The sequence below is a fragment of the Osmerus mordax genome, chromosome 12 (assembly GCF_038355195.1).
Source record: "Osmerus mordax isolate fOsmMor3 chromosome 12, fOsmMor3.pri, whole genome shotgun sequence".
NCBI classification, from domain to species: domain Eukaryota; kingdom Metazoa; phylum Chordata; class Actinopteri; order Osmeriformes; family Osmeridae; genus Osmerus; species Osmerus mordax.
The window spans coordinates 10,054,681-10,074,382 of record NC_090061.1 but is presented as its reverse complement, the minus strand read 5'-3'; the positions used below and the strand labels follow the sequence as shown (position 1 = coordinate 10,074,382).

The window sequence follows — 19,702 nt, the reverse complement described above, 5'->3', positions numbered from 1 at the left end:
GAGTATAACTTGTAAAACCTGCATTATGTGATAGTAGCAATAAATGACTATTGTATCAGGGAGTCAGGTGGCTGAGCGGTGAGGGAAGCGGGCTAGTAATCTGAAGGTTGCCAGTTCGATTCCCGGACGTGCCAAAGGATGTTGTGTCCTTAGGCAAGGCACTTCACCCTATTTGCCTCAGTGGGAATGTCCCTGTAATTACTGTAAGTCGCTCTGGATAAGAGTGTCCGCTAAATGACTAAATGTAAATGTAAATGTATCAGGTAACCGCCTCCATGCATTGAATAGCCAACAGACTCAGAGGAAAAATAGTATTAGCTTGCTTCCTGTGCTGGACTACAACTGTACTCACCGAAGCATGACAAGCCTGGGAGAAAGAGAGAGGTGAGGGGGTGTGTGAGTGTATGTGGGGGAGAGACTCTATTCCTTTCCAGGGAGTCCAGAGCCAGTTTCCATGACTGCCACTTTGGGTTAATACTGCACTACTGTACCTGCAGTATGGCTGCCAGAGTAGAATGGAATCAGGGAGGATAATAAGCTGTGTTTGACTTTGTCATCCAGTCACTGTGCAGTGTCCTCCAGGGAGGGGGGATCCTGTCAACTGTCAGAGAGGGAGGGATGGACGCCTCCCCTCTTTTCTGATCTTCTCTATTTCTTTCTGTTTATAGTTCTAACTATCCCTTGCTCTCTCTCTCTCTCTCTCTCTCTCTCTCTCTCTCTCTCTCTCTCTCTCTCTCTCTCTCTCTCTCTCTCTCTCTCTCTCTCTCTCCTCTCTCTTAGCCCTCCTCACCTCTCCTGTAAGGTCCAGTTAATCTATGTTGTGCTCACTAACCATGACCAGTTGAATACAGCCCTGCAGGGACGGTAGGACAGAGGTGAGAGCTGCAGTAGTGTCCATGGACTTTGTCAAATGTATCTTTCATAACTATGACTGAGCGTAACGAGAGTGGACTGTAAGGATATGAATTGTAGAGATAAATGCTTTATTTTTGTACCAGTAAAACCTTTTACAATTATATATTTTATATTATCTTTACTTGTTGCATTGCAGTTAAGTTAATTACTGGTCTGTGGTTGTGGACTTGATTTGTCAGCCATATCAAAGTGAAATTGTGCCCCATGATAGCATAGGTTTATTTTAGTTTACAATGAAGTAAATATGTCACAACTCACAAATGATCTTAGAAGGGGTCACCCTGTTAGCCACCAGGTGACCTTGCAACGCGATTGGAAAGACTAAAATAGAACATTTTAATTGGAAACATTTATTGTAATGCCCAACAGCAATATTTACACCTCCGGTGTAAACATAAAAGATAACATCAGGGTTATCAAATTCCTGTGAATGCTAGTCAGAGCTAGGGCAGGGAGGGGAAAGAGCAAATGTTTATTTTCTAATTCTTCCACGTTTGCATAGGCTGTTCCCATCAGCCCTGCTCTAATCTGTGGGTATCTAGAGCATGGTTCACCTCTAAATTGCTGTTTATTTTCTCCAATAGATGTTGAAGCATTGCCCTGGATCTGAATGCTAGTGTGGAGAATGGGCTTCTCTGGATGCTTAGGTCCATTGCTGACACAACACTACTCCTGAAAAACCTGCTGCTTGATTTACCCAAGCAAAATGCCACTGTAATTGTTTAGATTTATATCAATGGGAAAGAGCTGACTAAGGCCTATGGCTATCAGATCTGACAGTCCTGATGTGTGGTAAAATGTTGCCTGCCGCACTAAAGGCTCACAGCTTGACCAGTCTTAGCCCTCATAATATTCTCTATAGTGCTGACCTCTGGCGTCCTTATTTATGTGCTGTGTTGAAATACATCTGTATGTTCTATGTTCCTCTGAACACATTTGCTAATAAAGATAACCTAAATAGCATATGGATATGTGATTTCACATTAGTAACTACTGCTGCACATATTGCGTAGATACAAGAGCATGTGCTCAGATCTCATGTGGACTTCCCTTGTCATAAAACTGTTGGTGCTACTGTATGGAGTGCAACACATTGAACCAAGTTTTCACTCCTCCCTGTCTGAAAGCTTTGGTTGACAGATGTTTGCTTCCAGACTCTTTTACTGAGTCGTCATAGCCTTAGACTATAAAGGTGTCAAACAGTGCAATGTATAATAGTTCTTGTCTATCTCAGTTTGCACAGAAAATTAACTGTTTTCCCTTTGCTTGAAGTGAAAGCCCTGTACTGAGAGCAGCTTCAATATGCATGGTTATATCTTATTGAGGGCAGTTATTTGGTGGTTGTACAGTCAGACTTCAGAACAAAAGGGTGAAATTGTACAATCATTATTTCAACTTCTCATAGAATGTGACGGAAAAGGATGGCAATTTCATACATACCACCCCCTTTCCTAAGGGTATATTTCTTCCAAAATACAACATTTTGAAAGTGTAGACAAACATCTTACAGCACAGTAACACATCGTTATCTCTGAAATAGGATCTACCTCAGATAGTCCATCCTTTGAATTTAAAGTAGTCTTCAGCAGGAGACATCTGCTGGAATAAAGAGAATCGCAAGTGTTTTTGTAAATCCATCCCATCTGCAAGCTCCCTCCCCCTCAGAGCACTCCCAAATTACCAAAGGAATGAAGTTGGGACTCTTTGCCTTCTGGAGACTCAGTAGCTCCCCCAGCTAGGAAGAGTCAATCTGGAGGAATACCTTCCTGGGTTGAATAATGGAAAATAGTTCCCAATCCTGCAGCCAACAGGCTCTTTGGAAAGATGTGAGTCTTAATGTTTTTTTTTTTACCATTAATTGATTGTATGACACTGGATTATACAGAATCAAGGTTATACATTATAAAGTTGGCTATTATAAAATGTTGGTCATAAATTAAAGTGTAATTTAGTGTGGCTGAATGTTCTGTTAATCACATAACAAAATTATTTCAAATGTTCCTACACAAAGGTTGTTTTGTTTTTATGTGGAGGACTATTGCATTTTGTTTTCATCAAGGTACAATCTACCTCACATTTAAAGTTTTTCTTTCCAACACAAATATCAGCCTATGAAATCTGAAATGGAATGAGACTTGATATTGGTATCTGGCTGAGTGGTTTAAGAGTGCTATATTCTCCACCTCTCCATCTTCTTTGTCTCCTTGGATCCTTGTCTTTTTATTTGTCCTTGCTGTGGAGTTCACCTGTGTCACTGGGTTTCCTTTATTCCTCCATAATGTGTTTGCTCACGCTCACTGAGTTTCCACATATATCTGTCGTGTTTTGTTTCTGAGTGCTTGTTTAGCTCTGGGACCAGAAGAAAAATAAGAAATATATATATTGCTTCTATAATCTCAGGATTTCTACCCTCACTGCTGTTTCGATGTGTAAGACATACGTAGTCAATGTGACAATGACTTGCAAGATACCTCTACATCGATCTTAGAAAGAGAAATATGATCTCCAATAAAAAAAGTCGTTCTCCATTCTCACATTCCTACATAGATCTCTGCAGCAGATATTATGTAAGATGAGTTATGATTGAGAAAACACCTGTGGAATAGCTTTCAGGACATACAGTACTTTGTAAGGTAAAGGCTGACAGTTCTTAGTCTTGTGTGATAAATCAGATATAAAAAATTTGTATGCACTGTGGCCTAATATTATAATTACTATCACTCTGAATTTATACTGACCTGCCCTTTAATAACATAACTTTGCTTATGCTTGTTTAGCTTTGGCAGTTCTGTGTTAAAGGTTTATGAGTGTGTGTGTTTTCTTCAGAACAGTAGGGGGCCCCAGGCTCTGCCCAACACAAGCTAGATCTTGCCGCCTTCAGAGTAACCGCCTAGTTGACTCTCGATCCATAAACCCCTTTAAAACCTATCAGCTGCCTTTGCTCAGAATCAGACATACCATCCTTCTCTCTCTTCTCTCTCTTTTTCTCTCAGTAGTGTATCTCTTTCTCTCTCTCTCTCTCTCTCTCTCTCTCTCTCTCTCTCTCTCTCTCTCTCTCTTTCTCTCTCACTCTCTCTGTCTGTCTGTGAGCACTTTAATTTTGTCTTCTTGTCAAGTTTCCAATGGTTATGCAAGCCTCTGGAGGAGAGTGGAGACTACAGCCACATATTTTTCCACGCAGGGAGAAATTCTTTACGTAAGGAATTTCTGAAGCCCTGCTTAAACGACTTTCTGTTTGCCATCATACCTGCTTTGTCTGTTTGAAGCCAGGGTGTCCAATTGTCCCACATTGGAGAAATATACTGTAGATTATGAAACCTGGATATATTCATATCCAAATTAATGTACTTATTTCTCCCGTTTGAAATTACTGTAATAAAAAGTATGCTAGGATTGAGAGACATTTGGAAAATCTAATCTAATATAAGTCAAAAGAAGATGTACAGTACAGGTCAAAGCTGGATTTAAAACACAAAGAGGAATCTGCTGGACATTGAAATAACAAATATATTCAGCACTCATCACCCATCTTCTTTTTGTTGTCTTCTGAGACCTTCAAAAGCCATCCTGTGTGAATCTAGTGCATTCATTCTCACACTGCCTGACAGGGAACAAAAGCCGGGCTTTATTAATTTGTGGCCTTAAGCTTGGGGAATTGAGTTCAGCAGGGAGAGTTTTAATTTGAGGGAAAGTTTAATAAACGTAACCTTTAAAATCTCAGCAGACTGCGCCACTTCCATCTCCCATTTCTCCATTATTTACTTCAGTCTCTGAATTACAGCCACCATCATTCATCTTGATCATAGCGCACTTCAAATTCCAAGCATGTGTGTATCACCTGCTTCATCAATGGGAATATTCTGTGACGCGTCGCAGGTTCTACAGGGGTCAAGGTGACGTGGATGTTTCTAGAACAGATGTCTTCTAGTTTCTACTACAGTACACACCCTGGAAATGACTGCATTGTCTTAGAAAGTTTGAATGTGCTTTCTGACGTAATGAATAATTCTGTTGATACAGTGATCGTGCCAGTGCAAGGCAACCTTGTGAGGTTTTCTAGAGATTATGAAAAACAAATTATTTTAACTTCAGTTGTTTTGAAAGTGCATATTTTTATGTCAAGTCACATTACCAACAGTCGAAGAGAATGCCATGGACAACTGAAGTAACTGCATCATTTTCAAATCCTTGTTACAAATTGAACATTTCAGACGTTCAATGTCAATAGATTTGGTTACAAGACAATTATCTCCCAATCTGTCACATAGGTCTTGTGCAAGTTAATTTACTCACTACTGATAGTATCGCAGTGGAAGATTGAAACAGAAGCAGCCGAATACAACTCTTCACAACAGTTTTGCTGTCTACTTTCTGCCTAGGTGGAGGCTGGGAAGGAGAGGAAGGCCAGGTACCGCAGCTACCAAAGGGGGGCCGTAATCCTGGGCCTGCTCCTCCTGACACTAACCCTGGGAGTTTTCAGCCTCAGGAATCTCTGGAGCCCCAGTCTGGCAAAGGTAAGACATGGCTTATCTGCCTGACAACAAGTTGCAAGGGGACCACCAACACTGGATCTCTCCAGAGCATTGGATGACAGGAATTTCTTCTGTCGTTGAAATAATTTCTTTTGGCTTTTACGTCAAGATTAAAGAGGCATTTTGCCTTCTCCTCAGTAACTTCAGATGTCATTTGCCAGACGAGTCATGTTAAAATGGAAGGACTGACCACACAATGCCCTAGAGTCTCTTTATTTAGTGTTGTATTTCACTGAATTTGAAGCTGCAATATTTATGGAAAGTCCTGACTGTCAAGTCTGTAATTTAGAAATATCACAGTGTTGTATGTTGGCTTCTACAATCCAAAAGTTAGTCTACAGAATAATTCATAAACTGGTCTATTAGCTACTCTATATTCATAATGTAATGTAAAATGTTGTCACAATTCAACTGCCTGAATCCTGACTCCAGCCAACCTTAATTGCTGTTGACCCTAGTGGCTACACTGGAACTTGAGCCTACTGGTGTTATAATTAAAGTAAACTCTTATTCTGGCAATTCATCTTGTAAAATCCAATTCGTTCAGTTTTGATGGAGAGTGCTTTCATTCTGCTGCCTTCTCCTACAATCCCTTAGAGGCCTAAAAGCTCATTTACTCAAGACTGAGGCAAAAAAAAGAAATACACAGATCATTTATCTGAAATTAGACAGTCGTTGTGTTCCAGGCACTATTCTAAACTTGAGAGACATGTTACAAAGTATTTTATTTTATTAAATGTTTAACTTTATATGTATAAAATAGCCTCTATATCCTTCTTTGTCAACAGTATACTGTTCCACAGGCATTGTTTAGTCTTGACAATAATATATAGTGGAAATCCAAATAAGTAACAACAGAACATTCTACTATTCTGAACCATACTATATTGCATTGCATCAATGCTCCCTTAAGAAACAACATGCAAGAATACTGAGCAAGTTTCCTACACCTAATTGAACTTTTGTGTCCATATTAATGTGTATTAGTTTTTCAAGTAGACTGCGTAACCCTGTAATTTCAAGCTGAAGACTCATCTCCATTTCCTGTAGACAGCCAGTGTCCAGCTCCATTTCCTGTACAGACAGCCAGTGTCAAGGTCCACTTCCTGTACAGACAGCCAGTGTCCAGCTCCACTTCCTGTACAGACAGCCAGTGTCCAGCTCCATTTCCTGTACAGACAGCCAGTGTCCAGCTCCATTTCTTGTAGACAGCCAGTGTCCAGCTCCACTTCCTGTACAGACAGCCATTGTCCAGCTCCATTTCCTGTAGACAGCCAGTGTCGAGCTCCACTTACTGTACAGACAGCCAGAGTCCAGCTCCACTCCCTGTACAGACAGCCAGTGTCCAGCTCCACTTCCTGTACAGACAGCCAGTGTCCAGCTCCACTTCCTGTACAGACAGCCAGTGTCCAGCTCCACTTCCTGTACAGACAGCCAGTGTCCAAGTCTGTGTCTCTCTGGATCCTTCACCTCAGAGCGCATCTTCTTTGTCCTTGTTAAATATTTCATGTTTGAGGTGGAGGATGATTATTTCCCCTTTAATAAGCTGTGAGCCACTCTCATGTGGCACAAAATATGTGTTAGTGGAGGAGGTTGCCTGAGCCTTGGACATGAGGCCGGCGAACACTCACTTGTGCTTTAATGGGGTCTTAAGGGGAAGGCCCATCCTCTAAACCCACATCAGTGAGCAAGATGGAGGCACTTCAAAGCATTATCACCTGTCTGTCTGTCTGTCTGTCTGTCTGATGGGAAGCCCCAAAAGACGCTGGCAGTCAAAACGTGCAAAAACACATCCCCACCAAGCTGGTCTATGGGGACTTTTTCACAGATAACGTGCGGATGTGCATGCCTGTGGTTATGTGGGCTTCACCTGTTTAAAAAACAGCTTGTACAGACAATGAAACCTGTATGCAATCGTTACAGCTTAAGGCAGCAACATCACAGCCCACCTATGAATATTTCAAACACAACAATGTATATTTGATGACACCCATCACCCCTTCCTACCTTCGTTTGGACAAGTCTGTCATTTCTGTGCTATCAGGGTCTCTTCCAGAGCCTCTCCATAAACTGTTATGGCTCCTTTCCTCAGCTAAGCTTTAACCCCTGGCAATGTAATTAAAACTCATTAAATCAATCCAGCAGAGGACAGTCTGAGTCACACCCTATTCTAGTAGTGCGTTCCACCACAGTAATCTGCAGCGCATGGCTTTACATAAACTACCATGGAAAGGTAATTTGCTGGGCGCATTGTATTTCAATATGACATGATAACCACATGGGATCTTCTTTTAATTACTTGCAAACATATGTTGTAACAGAGGCCTAGGGAAGTTTGCCATCATCTTGCTACCTAATGTGTGTGTGTGTGTGTGTGTGTGTGTGTGTGTGTGTGTGTGTGTGTGCGTGTGTGTGTGCGTGTGCGTGTGTGTGTGTGTGTGTCTTACAGCACAGTTCTATCTCAATGTTTGAGGAGTGCTCATTAGTGTTTGGGTCCCAAAATCTCATAGGGGTTCATGCATTGCTGTATATGAATCAGATGTTTCTGCTACCATGCACTGGGTCCACAGGAATATAGTCTTCTAGATAATGGGTATGGCAGTTTAACACTTGCAATCCTTGAACAAGAAGGAGGGAGTCAGGTGGCTGAGCGGTTAGGGAGTCGGGCTAGTAATCTGAAGGTTACCGGTTCGATTCCCCGCTGTGCCAAATGACGTTGTGTCCTTGGGCAAGGCACTTCACCCTACTTGCCTCGGGGGGAATGTCCCTGTACTTGCTGTAAGTCGCTTTGGATAAGAGCGTCTGATAAATGACTAAATGTAAATGTTATGATCAAATGTATGCTAATGACTTTGGAGTAACTCCAGCTAGGAAACGTGTTCAGAAGCAATCGACCACCAGCTGAGTGTTTTGGCCAGTGCAAACACTTACAATTATATCCTGTTCATTTTGTGTTGTATTCTAAAACTCTCTTCTAAAAGTCTCCTCAATGTGTGAGCCACTTTCCTTTAGATTAATTTCCATGCTGCTACCATCCACAGAAAGCCGGGAGCCATTGTAATCCAGAGGGCCCTGGGGAGCCCAGACAGCTCACAGGTGCTGTCGGTCAGTACGCTGAAATTGCCTCAGAAACACATGAGTGTCAGGCCAGAGGGAAGCGCTCCATTATTCAACCTGAAATTGCATTGCTCACCTTGATGCATTCTCCCCTGTTCCCCAGACAGCCCCTCACTCGTCGCCCCTGACCATCTCTTAAAGGCCTCTGTGTCAGGACGGGGTGGCTTAATGAACAATGTTGCACCTGCGCTTTTCTAATGGTCACAGGTGCTGTGCTCGTCGACAGCCCTCTTCAGTTTGTTTGTTTACCACTCATGTCCTGTGTCCATCTCATAGTCCCCTCTGTGGCCCCGGAGGGTCACGATGTGACAAGGGCGGGGGAGGGGGGAGGGGAGCTGATGATGACATCACACTATCATCCTATCACATACTCGCCTCGCTATTCACCAAGCGTTACTTGGAAGAGAGAAGAGGCCCTTTCCCCAGCAGCCTGTGTCTTCTCCTTTCCTTCATGCTGTCTCGTGGAGGAATAATTATTCTAATGGAGCAGCCGGGCCTATCGGAACAGCTGGTTTAGGCAGGACCCTCTGGGAGTCCTTGCCTTCAGCCTGTAATCTTTTCTGATTTTACATGTCAAGCTCATTCAGTCATTAAGAGCCCCCGTGTCCACCTCTTCTTCTTCTCCTCTCAGGCTGCTCTCATCCTGAGATGATGCATGGTGCTTTCTAGTGAGAGAGCAACAACGGGGACGAGGGGGACGAGGACGAGGGGGTGGGGGGGGTGGGGCGAGCATTGCTTAAATCCTGCCTCTGGGATCAATGCTGCCACAAGCAGGAGCATGAGAACACCACAAAGCATGCTGGGAACACTCGGTGAGCCGTGCAGCGTTGCAGAGTGTCTGTGGAACTCTTTTCAGAAGCGGTTGTGATGGGAAGTAGAGGATATTAGCATTTGAATGGGCAGAATTCTACTTCACAATCTCCGCCAGCATCTCTATGTGACGTGTTGCATGTACAGTGGGTACACGAAGGCCAAGGCTGGTTGGCTTGTCTCCTACTTACTTCTCTCTCTATCTCTGTCTCGCTCTTTCTCTATCTCTCTTTTCTCTCGATCTTTGCCTATTTTTCTCCGGTGTGAGTGCCAAGCCTTATTCTCCCCTCTGTTGTACAATTTAGAATGTGATTGAGCTTTCACATTCTGTTTTTCTCTCACAGTAAGTCGAGTCCTCTAGTCCTGTCACAGTGCATTGCCAGCTACGCAGGGAATGTGGAGAGGAGAGTAGAGTCCTCCACAGCATCTGCACCGCATTATACCTCCACCACATCCGCACGGCTACACACACATTCAAGCCTTGTGATGGAAAATCCTGGTTCACTATAAAATGTCATTCACAACACTGCTGTGCCGTATACAATGGAAAACTTCAATATGTAATCAAAATCACAATGTGGTTGACATCTGTGTGGAAAATGACTTTGCTACTGATTCATAGCAAGATAATACACAGCATGTCAATCTGTCAGCAACCTGAAGCTCTTCAAGTCTCCATGAAGGTGTTGTGTTCTTATCAGACTCTGTCAACACAAGCAAACTACGCAGTGTCGACGCTCAACTGGGCCAAGAAAGATCTTCCTGTTGTTTTGTGTGGCAGAACTCATCAAGGGTAGCCTGCAATAAAGTCCCCTTTGCCTGCCAGATGTTCTTTGCTTTGTCAGTCATCGCTGATAAAGCTTTGTGAAGATCCCGTTCATTCCAAGATCAAATATGAAATGCCATCATCTTCCCCTGGGAAACAGGCTTGTTTTGATACAGAGCAGGTGAAGCTAAGGCTACCTGGTGTTTCTCTCACTGTCTAGTTTGGGGAACAGACACTCTTCCACGCTGAACTTGTTTCAGTTGTGATATACCGGGGTGTATTTTGTTCGAATTATTGAATTACAAGAACAGAGTATGTCACAAATAAAAACAAACTGCTAAAAGTATGACATTTTTGTGGCACCTTTGGCAACAAAATAGACATCTCTGAAGATAGCCTCAGATCTAGAAATAAATAAAACATCACACATCCAGAAACACTGAAGCAATCTCAGCTACAAACCGCTTTAAATTGATGATTGCATAATTTATCTCTGTAATAGGTAGCAATGACAGAAGGCAAGCTATCATTTTTACCAGCTGAAAGTCGAACAAGCCATTGTAATCCTACAAATGTACTATCTGTCTGGTCCACTCAACTAACTTTTTTGCATTGCAGAGTTCTGGTATGGTGTTGAGTCCATGATGTCCTCCACTGGGTCCTTTCTCTGAGCGTTCTCTTGCTGCAGTGTTTTTTGACTATATCTGCTGGATGTACAGTATGTGAAGCTCAAGAAACTATCTTGGCCTGAGATTCCATTTCAAAAACAGATATTAAGGCCTCGATCTGTTTCATGTGAGAGTCCACAATACCCTGCCAGGAAGCAGAAAAACAATACTCCATCAGAGTCGCTCAGGAGGCCAGTCCTACTACTGCTATTTCCTTTCTGCAGCTGTTTCCAGAAGCTAGAGCTCAGACAGCAGGATCTGCTGCTCCAGGAAACCCGACATAAAAGCAAGTCAAGGTTTGAACTTTGTTTACAGTAGGCATACTGTAGCTGCACTGAAGACACAATGTCATATTGATGGTTAGAGAGGAGTAGAGATTTGCGAGATACATGTTTGATTATAACAGTCTAAAGTGGATATTATATTGAAAGCTATTATTAGACCATGATTTGTCTGGCCTTTGCTATTAAATAATGTCACCTTTACTGGTAATATCTGAGTAAACAAGTATAAAAAGTATTGACTGTAAGTCAGTGTGTACAACCACCAACGCACATGTCAAAATACAGCTAATATCAGTTGAAAAAGGCTATCTTCTGTATGTATAGCACAGTTCTCTTAAAGTGTAACATGTTAAGTGTTAGATGTATTGGTTGTGAATTGTAGAATTTGTCCAACAGCAGATGAAAAGAAAGGAACAATGTATCCATAGTGTGGACAGTACATTTAGTCATTTAGCAGATGCTCTTATCCAGAGCGACTTATAGTACGTACAGGGACATTCTCCCAGAGGCAAGTAGGGTGAAGTGCCTTGCCCAAGGACACAACGTCATTTTGCACAGCCGGGGAATCGAACCAACAACCCTCTGATTAATAGCCCGACTCCCTAACTCTCAGCCAGCCATCTGACCCCCTAGAGTAATGATAACTTTAGCGTATAGATGGTCCACAGTCTATTGTGAGACTTGGCAGAAAGTCTGATGGATTACTGGAATACTATTAAATATACTTTGAAAGCTTGCACTAGTCAGTGACGTGCCTAACCGCATTCAGGCTGTCTGAGAACCTAACATTTCCCTCAATCAGGGGAAAGTGGCTGAGCGCTTCTGCGGCATTTCTGATGCAAATTATGGACTTGTTCTCTGTACAAATGGAAAAGTATACAGGTTATAGAAGTAGACTGATTAATACACCAGGTAACTGCGCAGAATGTGGCCTTCATTTAAGTGTTGCAGATTGATTCAAACCCATTTTCATGAATCTACATATTACGTACAGAATTATGTCCAATATGTGTTTGCAGGGTAAAGCGAGGGAATGTTGTATTTAACTGTGTGTAGAGTAAGAAAACACAATCCAAATTCAAGCGAAAAAAATCCTATAACAACATGAATACAGTATTTACTGTTGATAAACTACACAATTGTTATCCTAGTAAACCTTTAAATTTCCTTAATTGTATACGAGCGAGTAACTCATCGGCTGAGGCCTCAGCACAGGAGCCCGGGTTGCATTCCAGCCTTTTCTTGCATGTACTGCCCTCTCTCCCTCACATTTCCTATCACTCACACTGTCTCTATCCCAATAAAGCAGAAACACCCTCAGATATATCTTGAAATGATAGTGAGAATCATGTCCTAATCATTCTTGTGTCTCTGATCACGTGCATTTGTGATGTATGGTAACTGAGGTCTTTCCAATGTCACTCAGTACCAGAGGAAGGCTAAGCTGTTGACAGGCTGTGTGTATCCAGGGGCGATGGCAGGAGACCAGGGAGACGTGACTGTCACCAGTGGACCCAGTCACACGGCCTCGTGAGACTGTCTGCAGCTAGCCATCACCTCACTTTTACTTTTTTTTACGTTTTTTTAAGACAGCTTGGTGTAAACAATGTTCGAACAATTATGGGCCGGTAAATCTCCCAGCCCTCTCTATGGAACCGTTCCCTACAGTTGACCTTTTTTCATGTCATGGAAATCTGTTGTATGAATAATAGACCCTTGGTGAAATGCACCACACTGAGGGATTCACATTCTGTGAAGCATGTTGATTGCTTCCTGGACATTTAAAGAGATCTGGTTGTCTTAAGAATGTATCTATGAACTTCTGATAAAGCAGGTAGTCTTGCAGGTGTCCATTTTCAGAGACAACACAGATGTCATGTTCAGATTATGTCAGAAGCAGTTTGATTTTAAAGTACTCTGTGGACAAAATGCTGTATACAGCAGCCATATATGAGGAAAAGCAAGCTATATGAGGGCATGATTGGGTTCATAACACACCTGTTACAAGTCTATTAATGAACTCTGGAGGGGAAATGGCTTGGTTGTCCTTTTTAAAACCATCAAACTTCTGTTTTAAAGACTTCCCTTAAAAAAAGCTATTTTAATAGTTCTTCTTTTTGTAGCTTTAGAACTTTGCAGCCCTAGTTCACTGCTAATGCTGTTCATCTGGCTAAATGATCCTGTGCATGTAAACGTTCCAGAATCCAGACTGACTGCTTTCACAAGCTGTTCCCTAAATGCCACTTAGCTGCAGGAGCCCAGAATGCACTCTTGTCGATTTATTAGAATGTGGCTGAAAACCAAACAGGGGGACTGGGAGACGGATCTGCCACAGAGGTGACCTCCCCGATGGCCGTCTGGCTCATAATTCAGTGACTTGCACAGACATCTACTTCAATATTTGGTCTTGCAAAGTCTGTTTCTCATTCATGGAGATGCATCAGAGTGTGGCATAATCTTTGGGGGGATGCCTTAAATGAATATTTCATGCAACATCAACTGCCCTTTTTATTACAGAAGATTGGTCGTATTCAAACAGTGAGAATGGATTCTGATGAACAATCAGAACAGGATTCATGTTCTTCACAAGTATGAGGTGCTCTTCAGACCATCGCAGAGGGGAAACGACCAGCAGGTTAAAAAAAAAGCAAGATAAAGGCTGAGAGTGTGAAGTAGAAGATCTTTGTGTCTTTCACCCTTTTTCTTTTCTTTTTTTCAAACTCTGTATTGGTTGTTACTCATTCCAGCGCGGTGATACCGATCAGATGTGCAGACTGGTGGAACTTTGGGGTGTTAGATCATTTACAATGTCCTGAAAAGGTGCCTTTGTCCTGTCTTTGAAAGGTCTGGTGAAGAGCGTATGAGTGATGGGGATTTACAGATTGCAGTCAGAGGAAAAAGGTCACGCTGGCCTGAGCAGAGGTAGTGAGATCATGTGCTCTCTCCAACCTTATAGCACAGAATCAAATAAATAAATAAATATGCCTGATAAAAAGAGAGGTCCAGGGGCGTATAGCTAGGAGTTCAATAGATGCTTGACCCTCCCACTGGAAAAAAGCTCTACCTTCTCACCTGCGAGTCACTGTGGCCCAGACTCACGTTCCACCTGCTACTTGTTTTCTGGATTCAGTATTTTAATCCAACACAGCTGAGTAATGTCTGAAAGTTTTTTACCTTATGGAAGCTATTTATTTTTTCTGTTGAGATCATGAACACTATTTCAGAAGCACTACAGACAACAATGTATCCCGTTGGCTGAGTTGTCCTCACAATACTGAGTGTTAACCAGAAGATAGAATAACTCCCAAGGCTCCCTCTTCCCAACAGCACATAGCTCTATTACTGGCACAGTGGTTCGTATCAAGGTGATTTATTACCAGAGAGAGCTCAAGTTGTTTAAAATGGCCGGTGCGATTAGTCATATATGCGTCAGAGGTAAAGAAGGGGACCGCGGTGCTCCTGCAAATTAACGGCAGCTGCAGACTGTAGTCGACCATGGCAAGGTGGTCAAACGTGGCAAGCAGCAAAGAGTCACAAGGGAACAAGGAGAGAAAGTGGGTCATTAAACTTCTCTTATGAAAGGAAGAGGGCAGGAGAGGTACACAACATTTTACATTTAAAGATTCAGCATTGAAGACAGGAAATGCCCCTTTTTCAGCAGTGTAAACACACATCTGCAGCACTGTAATTTCTGAATGGTGCTGAACTATCTCGTTAGCAACCCTGCAATTACACTCCTTAAAGTGGCACTCATAGTCAGGTATCAGTCAAGATCTTTTACTTTCAGAAGTGAAACCTGATCTTAGGCTAATTCCAATAAGCTATCTTCCTGAAAGAGTTGAGCATTCCAAACTAAATGTCAAATAGCAAAAAGTAGAGGGTCCTGACTGACATCCAAAAACCAGAAGCATAACCTTAGACTGAAAGCCCTGAATTCCTTTTCTCCATTTTGACGTATATTGCTGCCAACAAGAATTTATTGTGCTTGTGTTGATGCTTAGTAAATCATATTTCTTTTCATGTGTATGTTTAGGTATTCAGACCATTTAAACTTCTCAGAACTACTTCTGTTTGTGGAGATTACTTAAAAGTTTAGGCTTCAGTGGAGTCTGGACCAAAGTGCCAGGCCCTTGACAGAGCCATTAAAATAACTTGGAGTGGCTCTAAAGCTAAATACAAGGCCAAATTCGAGAACACATTTTCTCTTTACGCATCTAGCAAGATGCACCTCTGCAATTAAAGAAACCACAGAAAAGAGTGGCTGATTATAATGCAAAGTTTTAATCCTTCCTGAGTGATTATATTTAGATTGTGCCATTGATTTTGGGCTCTCTCATGACAGAATGTAAAGTTGGCATACTGTCTGGTTACAGACTGCTTTTAAAGCTTAGGACACAATGTCCAGCTGCTGTGTTCAGAAGAAAACAGTTTGGTCCTGAGGACTCAGGTATGCAGACAAGAAAAGCTCACTGCTTTAAAAAAAAATATATATAATAATACCTTGTAAAATATAACAATAACTACACTAATGGAACTTGATAGAAAACACATTAAGATTTTTTTTTTTATTACTGGCACTGCTTCAACTAAATGTTGTACCATTAGAAATAGATGATGTGGATTTGCGTCTGCCCGTGTTGTATTGCTTTCTCTGTTTGCTGTCAAAGCCGTTCTCATTGAGATTGATTCCCAACACCTCCAACAGGCTCATTTTCCTCTGCACTCCCTGAGTTGATGATGTATTAGCCACTGACCACTATTTTCTAAACTGAATTTTCCAAGCTGGCGCCTGTTCAAAAACAGCTGCCTGTCTTCAGCAGACATCACCAAACGCAGGCAAGAGTGTGTCTGGCAGCCCCAGAGCATAGCCACTCCATTTATCCATATTCTCCAGGCCTTGGGAGCTGACAGGCCTGCTAATCAATGTCCACAAGCATAATCCCCCATGTCTCCAGACGCCTCAGAAGCAGATCAGGAAGTCTGCCTGCACCTACAGCACCGCAGAGATAAACAAGGACATAATGCTGTACTATCTAAAGCTCATTTGATATACTAATGCCATTTTTACTTTGAAGCGAGAGAAAACACAAGTGAGATGAAGGCTTTCCAGACAACATGAAGAGCGTGGATCTCTGTGATCTTGCGGCATGGTGAAATTCACATGTAAAGAAGAAGGACCTATTGAACCATTATGTCTATTAACATTCTCTTTGAGAGTAAGAATGTGATCTGTAAAGGAGGAAGACATCCATGAAGCAGGATGGTTGTGTTTCTGCTATATACCCACGAGCAGTCTCTGGTCCTATGGACTCTAAGGCATGCATGTAGCATATGTGAATGCCATCTGTGCTCCTGTCTCCTTGCAGATCTTTCCCGGGTGAAGTTATTTCCCCAGTGGGTCTTGATTTTTCAACAATATGTCCAAAGGTAGCGCATCGCTTTGCTTTTTTTTCTGACTTTAATGTCTTGTGTTTCGTGTTTTCTTTCATTACCCCATTGTGTCTTTTTTCAAACAGAAGAGGCCTACCTTCTGTTTGAACATGAGAAAATATCCCCACAGGATATGTGTGCATATTAAATCCTGTGTGTCTCTTTAATTATTATAATTCTAGAAGGTGCTGGAAGATTAGCAGACATGCAGTAGTGGTAGGGGAAGTGTTCTTCATTCTTTCACCAACGTTGTTTATAGGCTCAGCACAGTGGTAATTTTCAATGCTTCTAACAGAGATGTTCCTTTCCTTTTTGGAAGGAAAATAAAACCCTTCTAATAAAACAACATTGCGGAGGAGAGAGCAGCCCTGGGGGGACGTTAGTTTCTTTCTCATGTGGCTGCCCATGTGAACAGCGTTGAGCTCTGCTGGATCACCCTGCTGCAGTGTGCTTCAGCTGGAGGACAAGGATCCAGTGGTGTTGCCTCCGAGGGAGAGTGAGAGGAATGTAAGAGAGAGCGAGAGGCAGCGACTGGGAAGGAAAGAAAGAAAGAGGGGGTGTGGGGAGTCAGAGAGAGGGAGAGAGGGAGGGAAGCAAAGAGAGTCAGAAATATTTGAGTTGGGGGGGGGGTGGAAAAGGAAAATATAGAGAGGACGCTTCTATGAAAAAGCTCATTGGCAAAGAACCAAGATTGAACAATTGATTCTCATCTTCTCCTCTTCCTCACACAGCTGTTTTGACTTAGCGTTCCGAAAATAAGAAGCCAGTTGAGTATTCTATACCTGTTAGACTGTTTTAACTTTCAGGACATCATTTGTCATATGTTCGATTCAACCATAAAACAATTGTCCCTGAAAAACAATGAGTTTAAAAGCAGCCTCCTAAAGGTGTATATCTATCAGGACATCTGGACCTGAGGCGAGGTACCACCTGAGTATGACGCTGATTGTTGACCAGTGTGTCTGTCATGGCCGCTGCCCACCGCTATCCATCACTGGTACCCCCCAGAGCCCAAGGGGCCTGTTGCTGTGTGGAGCGCCCTCCCCATCACTGCACCCCTCCACCCCCACCTCCCGTATTCCCCGCTCTCTCCCACTGAGTGACAGGCGTCTGGTCCCGCTTGACTGGAGCCTCTATCTCATCGCCCTCAAGGACGACTAGGGGACGCACTGTCATAAACACATCCCTCCTTTCAACCCCCTACCCACACACACACACCTACCCACCTCACTCACCTGCAACTGCATCAGCATGACCTTTGATTAATGTCCTCCAGTGCCACAACACAGCCCGTTCACACAAACAACCTGCGGGCTCGTCTGTGCCTTCCGCTCCTCATTCACTCCCCTCTCTCTGGGTCCACAACTCAAAACAACTGGGTGGAGGTTGTTAAAGGAAAGGTAGCATAATGCATGTGCATTCATGCATAACTAATGAAAAAATACATATAAAGTTCCCATTTACCTCTATGATGGAGTATAAATTCAACCATTTTTGACCACACGCAGCGGTTAGAGGGCTGGAAGGAAAACACAACGAGACAGCTCCCTAATATTCAGGGGCTACATTGATTATTTGTCAACTTAGATTGTTTGCTTTAGAATTAGTGTTTAATGTTTCACATGAACCATTCTATAGATTGCATACCTGTTGCAACATACATGGTGTTAATTTCATCACTTACTGCAGTTTTTTTACCTGTCAGATTAAAGTGCAGCTAATTCATTCACACAAAAATTGATAACCCATTTTTACTTTTAAGATCAGTTTGGAATGTCATAGTAAGATCTTCCAATACTTGAGTGGGTAATACACTCTCATTATATTGAAAGTAATGTGGTTCCAAGACTCAGATTTGCACCTGTGGCTTTTAACCCTTGTGTTATCTTCGGGTCATTCTGACCCATCAGTCATTGTGACCCACCGTCGTATTGCGACAACTTTACCGCATACAAAAACAAAGTGAAGCATTTTCTTTTAACCGTTGGGCTGTCTCAGACCCCCCACATTGCAAAGGTTAAAATAAAATTATTTGTATTTGTTTTTGTATTGGGTAAACACAATGATGGTTCATTATGAACCTTTGGGTCATGTGACCCGAAGGCAGCACAAGGGTTAATCATACAACTTAAATGTTCTTAATTGAGTGAGTAAGTAAATAAGTAAGACTTTATTTATATAGCACTTTTCATACAAGTAGAAGTAGAAGGCTATGTTCCAATCCTGAGGACTGGTATCATATTCAACAGTATCTTTGTACCTGAAGTTCACACGCTGAAGCTCATCCCTATAATTTGGCTTTTGCTGTGGACATCAAGCTAATTCATTCATGTGACATTACTAAGAAAAGTAAAATGTCCACTCATAGTTTCTCAAAGGTTATATAACCTTGTATATACAGTGTGTACATGTATGATTATATCCATATCTATATATACTGTATATACTGTATGCATATATGACCAATTGTCTAAGCTCTCTACCATGTCATACCTGGAGTAGGACTGTAACCTGTGGTGACTGAAGATTGTTCAGCTCTGCATCAAACTCGGTGTCCAGGAATAAGCAGTGGCCATTCATTTTCATTTTCCAAAAGCAAGAAATGTGTCATGCTAAACCAGCTTTAAACATAGAAATGGTTTGACTACACTGCAGTAATACACTATAATCTATATCAATGATGGGCAGAATCTCAATGCTGGATTTTCATCAGAACAGATTGCCTGCTGAAAATTGAGATTCACTGTTTTAGAATAAATCAATAAAATCCGCAGAATCCCTTTTCCCAGTCCACCTTTATGATAATATGAAAGTAAATGCTTAAATGGAACTTTAATCCATCACTGAGACTTTCAGACTGTTTAATGGTCTTACATTTCCTGATAACTGCTCAACTGCCACTTGAATATCAAGTCTATCTTCATTTGGCTTCGTCATGAGATTTTTAAGTTCAGGTTACCTCCTCTGCCAAGGCCGATGTGACCCATGTTAATGGCTATTTATATTCCAGATTCATTCTTGCACTGATCTTCCATCAAGAATGATACCCCATTCAATCATAATTGCTCTCACATCCAAAAGCTTAATGGTAATGCGTGGTTATAGGACGTTTGGACATTTAAAATGTCACCAGTGATACTTGCTGGTAAGTGAGCAACAACATGTATCAACAGTTTTTGG

At 42.1% G+C, this 19,702-nt stretch overlaps 1 protein-coding gene across 1 annotated transcript in view; it reads left to right on the top strand.

Moving 5' to 3' along the window:
* Positions 1-2,611: 2,611 nt before the first annotated feature.
* The window catches only part of tnmd (tenomodulin), a 30,365-nt gene continuing 13,274 nt past the window's right edge, over positions 2,612-19,702 (top strand). Inside the window, exons 1-2 of the mRNA XM_067247690.1 lie at positions 2,612-2,741; positions 5,295-5,429. Of these exons, the coding sequence (XP_067103791.1) occupies positions 2,694-2,741; positions 5,295-5,429 (183 nt within the window). The 5' untranslated portion in view covers positions 2,612-2,693. The remainder of the gene's footprint in view (positions 2,742-5,294; positions 5,430-19,702) is intronic.